The following is an 8,562-nucleotide window of genomic DNA, read 5'->3' on the forward strand; positions in this document are numbered from 1 at the left end:
TTTTTTTAAACATAGGATTTGAATAGACTAAGTTTTTGATGTTTTTTTAACACCACTAGGCAGTAATTACGAATTTTATCAATGATGTTATAAGTAAAAAGGTATAGGTACGTCGAAATGTGGCTAATTGGCCATATTTTACGTCAGTTGTCTCTTTCGCTCACGATAGTCGAATCATGCCATCTCACTTTGACGTCTTATCGTGTGTGCGTTAGTGTGCCGTTTATGAATATCGAATGTTGTGTTGGTAACCTATCTAGATCTTTTTACTTATAATATAATTGAATTTTATATATTATTTCGTTATAAATCCAAATATTTGTTGTGTGACGTGATCACTTGTTTTAGAATAATTTTTAAATTAAGACTGCTATGGATTCGATAATTATGTTAGATTAAATAATTATGATGAATTTTGTGTTTTATTTCTTTGTACCATTTACTCCCTATAATATCGTATAAATATGTATTTCCTATGATAGAACACCTTACACCAATGTCTGCTAGCTTTCTTGGTCTATAGGGTATCTTGAAAAACATACAAAATGCTAACCGGGTGGAGTCAGGGCGAACAGCTAGTTCTTTATAAAATAAGACATGTGAGTACAAAATACGAAAAAATGAGAATGATTCCGAACCTTACAATCGGAAAGCTATTTAATCCGATCTTTCAATTCAAATTAACGAAAATTGCAGTCGAATTGGTATTTTACATAGAGTATAATATGCATTTTGACACAGATAAATATAAAAAGTGCACAAACTTCGACATCACAGAACAGTAAGAACAAAATCGACATCCACGTAACTACAATATACTTAATTTTTCAATTATAACCAGAGAATTAAGTACAAGCAATTTATTATAACGCACTGATAATGCTACACAATTATATGCCGCAATAATGAATACCACCAAAATGTTATGCAAAAAAGTTTCGTAAGTCGAGCTTGACGATAATAAATTAATCTAATGAAGAATAAAAGGGCTTATCTTACCAAACCCTAATTTTATCGACGATAATAAAGTAATGTCATCCACTCTGCCTAACACAGTAACCTAGCCATTCAAATAATATCAGCGTCACAACGTTTTTAACATTTTTGAGGACGTGGGTATTCATCACGATCGGTCGTACCTATCGAAAAACCCAAAAATGCATACGTAAAAGTTCTAAGGAATCGTCATTTTGGTGGCAAAAATACATAAAAATAACTTGTTTGGCTGTGAAGACGAAGCGGTTTTATCCGCATTTGGCATGGGTGGGCCCGCGGCTACTATAGACCACTATGTGCGCATTCGTTTACATTTACATAGGTACATCCGTACATCGGTTAACTTGTACCTACTAGACTTATTTTTGGTAGAATCGTAGGTGGCAGTCACCCGCAGCCTCGGTACAGAATATTTAATACTTTGGTCGTTTGGTTGACTGTCGACCGCAGTGGCCAGAACGGTATACCTACCTAGTATTTCTTCTTAGATTTTTTTAATGAATTAGGTGTCATAAATAAATTTGATTACACAAAATGCATGCTATGCATGCAAAATACGGGACGTAATTTACCAATTGTTTTATTTTTTTGTCGCCGTTACGTTACATTTACATTCTCAACTTCTATTAATGCTTGTTTCATCAAATTTGGTTCAATAAGAAGCAATTAATGCAACTAAAGTGTAAAGTGTGTCAGTAGCATTGAATCCATTATGGGTACGGTATGAAAAGGCGTATTTGTACATTATGATCAGGATATTCAAAGAAAAAAATAAAACACAAATCTTCTAAATATTTATTTATTGCTAACCACCACTTAATCCTTACAAAGTTTTGTGTACGACAATGAATAGAACGAGCGTCACCAAACACACATAAGATGTTGAAGCCAGTTACGTGTTGCGTGTTTTACATGCATCCGGCGACTTCGTTCGGGAATGTCAGCATTGCATTAACTACGGCAGTAAATACGGGATCAAACAACGACAGACGAAAAGTTTAATAATTTATTCCGATTAAAAATTCAAATTTTGACATTGACAGAAAATTTTTTGACATTGACAGATAAGTTTCCCGCCCAATTTTTTTTTTAATTTCTGTTTGTTTAGTCCAAGGCAGCGGCACCAGAGATAATTTCGATGAGCTCTCTGGTGATGACAGCTTGGCGGGTTCTGTTGAAGGTCAGGGTGAGTTTTTCGATCATTTCTCCCGCGTTCTTGGAAGCGTTGTCCATGGCCGTCATACGCGAGGATTGTTCGGAACAAGCGCCTTCCTTCAGCGCGTAGAACAACATGGACGCGAGGGAGAACTCCATGTAGGATTGCATCACGTCAGAGTCGAGCGAATCGTAGGTGGCGAGTTTGGGAGCCGTCTGAAATGGAAAAATTATAATTAGGATTAGTTTGAACGATATAATTTTATAAATAATATTATATTGTTAATCGTTTTTCGTCCCGCAGGACAGGCTTCGCCTAGTGCGGGAACCGATGAATCTCATAATCATAATTATCAATATTAATATCAAATTATAAAATTAATTAATATTGTGAAATACACCATATTGTAATAATCCTGTCTTGTTAAATAAAGGAATTATTTATTTAAATTTATTTATTTTATTTTATCGGTTTTTTTAGATAGGTATTTACAATTTTATGCATTATGTAATGCTCTTTCTATGTATTTTTTGTGGAGACAATAAATAAATTGAAAAGATTTGTTTGATTTTTAGTTTTGAGTTGTTTGATTTTAATTCTAATTTTAGATTTCTTATAAACGGTATAATTTATCTAATACTTATTTGATAAAATAGAATGGAATGCAAAAATTTGGAAAATGCATCTGAATATAAAATTCTTAACAGATTTGAAAATATTTTCTTTAATTCAGATTTGTATACGGCTAAAATTTACTAATATAGCTAGATAATTATTTCCATTAGAAACACCCAACACAAATCTATACAGGATGTCCCACTGTTGGTATACTAAGCTTAAAGCATGTTATAATTTTGCATATGCTGAATACGTAAAAAATACATATAAAATTCCAGACACAGTATTTTTTCAAATAGATGAATTCCTAAAACTCTATGTGTACACCCATAACAAGCAACCCGTCCATCTTTACCACCAGCACGTGACCTGTTTAACATAATGTTTTCATAGACAAAATGCTCACATAGCGAAGCGGTATATGCCAGCTGCGCGAAGCTAGAGAAAAAAACATAGATTTTCAGGAAAAATTTAGCAAATTTTTTTTTGATGTAATTTTGTTGTTTAAATATTTTTTACGTGATCAGTGTATGCAAAACTACAAGTCCCTTCGCGCTTAGTATACCAATAGTGGGACACCTGTATATTATTTATTAGTCAATACTATAACTTTCATAATTTTGAACTAAAACATACCTCGACAGCCTTCTGGCTGAACAGTGGCAAGTCTGACTGTGCGTAGGACACCACAGACTTGAACTTGTTGTAGATAATCTTGCCGGAGCCAAAGTCATAGCCCGAGGTCAGGATAGCGTTAGCGATGGTCGCTGCATCATTGAATGTTGGGGGCAAGCGACCAATCTGCAACAAAATAATAATTTTAAATGTTTTGCTACTGAAACTTACAATTTAAAAACCAGATTTTTAAGCTATTGCATAGCTTCTATCGCGGTCCTTGAGCGCGGGGATCGAATCGAGAAATTCCGTAATGAAAAAACCTCACGCTCCCCACTCCGACGGGCGGAGGTGTGGCTTGAAGGCATAGCATGCAATAGCTTTACCGCGGCAGTCCCCGAGTGCCACACGTCTTTTTTTATGTATTTACTTAGGTAATTTTTTATCGATTTTTTGAAAACTATCCTGTATGTATGTATCTATTTATTTACACATCAAATGGATGCCCAGATATCTAATGCGAATATGAATTAATCTTATCTTAAAATACAATTACATAATATAGAAAAAAATAAATATTAATTTTTAAATATTGAAATAAGTAGCATATAGAGGTAGAATTATACAGTTTACTCTACTCCAGTTTGCAGAAAATGTTTTCTGAATTGTGTTAAAATTGAAGTTATTTGAGCAGTTTTTTAAGAAAAGATATTTCATCAAAAAAAATATGTTAATATTTCGAAGACCGTGGACGGACTCGATACATAATTGGACGAAATCGGCTCGATAGAAAATAATTGATTCTATGTCTTTATTTTTTTGACGTACGGGTCTGCAATTTAAAACAGGGAAAATTTTAAACACACACACCAGACAGCCTGGAAGAGATCACTCTTTAGTGATAAGGCCGCCCTCTGTGATAGTAACAGTGATATTGCGCTCTTGTTTGTGCACACTGTCCAATTGTATGGGAGAAAACGATAGCGCAATCACTGTTAAATTGGCTCTTGTCAGCCCCATAAATAAAATATCTTAGTTCATACAAATAACAGTTAATACATACCTCATTAGCCACACTAATGATGTGCTTCCCATACAGTCTCTGCAGGATGCTGCGCGACTTATCCCCTACACAGATCACTTTGATATTCTCAGCACCAGGCTCGTTCAGCTTGCTGCGGATCATCTTGGACACACCTGTGTGTACTGCGCCGCAGAGACCTGTAGAAAATTAAAATTATATAAAAAAAACTATTAAAGAAATTGAAATGATATAAGCCTTAGTGATTAAGTAATTTATGCCAGAGAAGGACTCAAAATTAGATACTAGCTTTCCGCCCGCGGCTTCGCCCGCGTTTTGAAATAAAAACCCGCATAGTTCCCGTTCCCGTGGGGTTTCGGGGATGAAACCTATCCTTGTTAATCCAAGTTACCCTCTATATGTGTACTAAATTTCATGGTAATCGGTTTAGTAGTATTTGCGTGAAAGATTAACAAACACACACACATCCTCACAAACTTTCGCATTTATAATATTACTTGTGGTCGCCCCGGCTTCGCCCATGGTTCATATTTCGCAATAAAAGGTAGCCTATGTCCTTTCTCGGGTATCAAAATATCTCCATACCAAATTTCATGCAAATTGGTTCAGTAGTTTTGGCGTGATTGAGTAACAGACAGAGTTACTTTCGCATTTATAATATTAGTATGGATTAGGACTACAAATTTTTATAGCCTTATGTTGGGGAACTTATTACAGTCCTTAAAAATTATATATTTTGTCAGTCATTTATTTCCGCTATGGATTATATTATCAATCTCTCTGGTACATTCACATGGTAATTATAATTTATAATTATTCATATGGTAGGTATTTTGGAAACCACATACCTCTGTCAGAAGTCATAGCAATGTACAATTGCTTGGGCTCGTCTTCAGGTGGGGCAACCTGTAATATTTATTTATTATACAAAAAATAGTTAAAACTATATTTCTTATTTTATCATTAATTTTAATTTATGTTTATGTTGTACTAGCTTTCCACCCGCGGCATCGCCCGCGCAGTCAAAGAAAAACCCGCATAGTTCCCGTTCCCGTGGGATTTCCGGGATAAAACCTATCCTATGTCCTTTCTCCATTTCATGCAAATTGGTTCAGTAGTTAAAGCGTGATTGAGTAACAGACAGACAGACAGAGTTACTTTCGCATTTATAATATTAGTATGGATTGATATTTTATGTACATTCAATGGCCAATGAGTCATAAAAAATTAGTTGGATTTTACCATTTGTTTTGCATAATATTTTGAACCTTCCATTTATTCATTTATCAGCAACTAACATGGAGATTTGAAAATTTAATTTATAAGAAAGAAAAGAATTGCATCATTTACCTCAGCACGCTCGTAGAACATAACAGCGCCCTCGCCGTAAGGGCGGGCGGCTTTCAGCTCACGCTCAGCACGGGTGTACCTATACAAGAGTACAAGACAAGTGATAAATATCGGAAATATTTTATAAGGTTTCATACTGAAACGGTAAGGCTCCGTGCAGACAGAGAGCGTTCTGCGTTCTGCGTTCCGCGTTCTTCGATCAATAACGCAGCGCCGCGGTCTGACTGCGTTCTGTGTGCGCTATAGATCCTTCGCATCACAAAGAACGCGGAACGCAGAACGCTCTCTGTCTGCAAAAGAGCAATTTAGCAAATTCAAAAACAATTTGATAAAATTTAGAATTAAATCGAACTTTCAAAAATCGATTTTGACATTCCATTTGAAATTGGAATAGATTGGAGGCTAAAAGTAGGACCCTATTACTTGTTATCAGTTAGTTTGTACATCTGTCAGGCTATATCTAATGAACATTAATTGATAGACAGTGGACTGTTGACACTATAGCAAATAAGAAAAAATAGTGTCGCGAAATTACTTGCACTAGACAAATTTTAATTTGAACTATGTGTGTATAGTTATGTTTTGAGATAGATGTAAGATATTTATAAAGAATAGAAAAATTTGATCATAAGTTAGAATGTGAACCCGCGTCTTTCACCTTGAAGGGCAGGCCTTTAGCATGTCTTTTAAATTACTAGCTTTCCACCTGCGGCTTCGCATGTGATTTCAAAGAATGGTGAAAGAATTTTTGAAATCGTTCCAGTAGTTTATGTGTTAAAACCATACATACATAATTACAAACCTTTATAATATTAATATTATTTAATATTAATATTATTTAAATTATAGACCTTGCAGGATAACATACACCATCTTAATATATCTTTTAAATTATAGACCAAGATCACTTATCAGTCAAAAGGTCAACCAATTAATTGAACTCTTTTTCTATTTTAACCTAGTAATAACCTAACTAATAAGGTTTCCTCATGCATAATTTAATGAAGAAATAAAGTTGAATATGAGTTAAATAATTAAATAAGTAATAAGTCATAGAAGCTTAGATGTCAATGGTAAAATTTACAAGCACTTTAACAAAAGAGTCTGCACTTACTTTTAGCAAATTATTTTATAGCATGTTATTATGTACTAACATATCCATGCAAAATACTATCTAGTTAAAAAATAAAAAAGTTAAAAAAGGTATGCCAAACATTTTTCCCCAGAAAAATGACATAAAATACCTGTATTTTATTTTAATGTATCGCACATTTTCAAAGTAACTAGTTGAGCAATTTAGCAAATTCAAAAACAATTTGATAAAATTTAGAATTCAATCGAACTTTCAAAAATCGATTTTGACATTCCATTTGAAATTAGAATAGATTTCATTTTTCTTATTTGAATATAGAACTTACTTGGCAGCCGACACCATCTTCATGGACTGGGTAATTTTTTGGATATTCTTTACCGACTTGAGACGAATAGAAATCGCCTTCAAAGTGGCCATATTACGGTTCTGCTGATGGTTGACCACCATGGTCACCTGGGTGCAGACACCCGGAGCTAAGCGGCCCAACATTTTGCCCTGGAATATCACACACAACAAAATCAGATGATTAAAAATGCAGGTTAGGTAGCAAAGTTATGTAAGAGCTGTGCACTTGATACTAAAAATGTTGATATGTAATACATATTTTACAAAGTTATGTAAAATGATAATAACGTTAAAATAGATGTAAATGAATAATTAGCAATAAAACTAACTTTTTTAAATTTTCTAAATAATTAATTAAACACCAGTCCAAGAAAATGTCGCTGGTCGGAAGGATGGTAAACGATGACGTTCGGTTTTTGGGTTTGCCAGTTTATTATCCAATTAAGATATGGCAACTTGGTGTCTCATTTTGTAAATTAAATAACTATTTCATTTTAAATTAATTTATGCTATTTATAAATGATTAGCAACTTGTACACGTATTTTATCATGTATTCATGAAACATAAGCCTAGCAAGTACCTCTGTACCGTATGTTTGTCGTGACCATATCGTAGATTTGCTCATTTCATGAAATGGCCAACATAGTTTGATCATCGTTAAATCGTTAACGTTTCACGATATTTTGGTCATCGACAGTTGGCCATATCGTATAAAATATCTTAGAGAGTCCATAAAACATTAAATAATTCAGAATATTTTAAGAACTTGTTTATTATGAAAATACGCCTCATTAATAATATACTAAACTAGCTGCTCCGCGCGGTTTCAGCCCCGTGGCTCCACTAATGTTCGTATCATCGTAGCAAAGCATGATGATATATATAGCCTATAGCCTTCCTCGATAAATGAGCTATCTAATACCGAAAGAATTTTTCAAATCGGACCAGTAATTCCCGAGATTAGCACGTTCAAACAAACAACAAACAAACAAACAATCTAACGAACAAACTCTTCAGCTTTATAATATTAGTATAGATTTAGAATTAAGAAAAATGTATTTCTGTAAGCATTCTTTTATCAATATATATTTTCTTCGCGTTAATTATTAATACTAAAAAATAAACTTATTATCATTTTAGAAGAAAATCCATGATTACATCCGCATATGAACCATACAAACCGTTCACAAAACGAAACCTATATAAATTTTCAAAGGTCAGTCGTTATCAGCATTAGGTTGAACTTGTTTATTCATGAAAAGGGAAACAAGGAGCGGGCAGTACTGAGTTTCAGTCCACTCTTTGTATTGCTTTATTAATTTTATTTTAAATCATATATAAAATCA

The 8,562-nt window shown here is 33.8% G+C and overlaps 1 protein-coding gene across 1 annotated transcript; it reads right to left on the bottom strand.

Annotated features, from left to right (window-relative positions):
* Positions 1-1,781: 1,781 nt before the first annotated feature.
* LOC123703261 (ATP synthase subunit gamma, mitochondrial) lies at positions 1,782-7,649 on the bottom strand. The gene is made up of 7 exons (XM_045651206.1): positions 7,545-7,649; positions 7,196-7,365; positions 5,778-5,856; positions 5,276-5,333; positions 4,449-4,606; positions 3,407-3,571; positions 1,782-2,367 (listed from the first exon to the last, which is right to left on the bottom strand). The coding sequence occupies exons 2-7, from the start codon at positions 7,357-7,359 to the stop codon at positions 2,101-2,103; spliced, it is 891 nt and encodes a 296-aa protein (XP_045507162.1). The 5' UTR covers positions 7,360-7,365; positions 7,545-7,649; the 3' UTR covers positions 1,782-2,100.
* Between the last annotated feature and the right edge of the window lie 913 nt (positions 7,650-8,562).

The sequence above is a fragment of the Colias croceus genome, chromosome 25 (genome assembly GCF_905220415.1).
Source record: "Colias croceus chromosome 25, ilColCroc2.1".
Taxonomy (NCBI): Eukaryota; Metazoa; Arthropoda; class Insecta; order Lepidoptera; family Pieridae; genus Colias; species Colias croceus.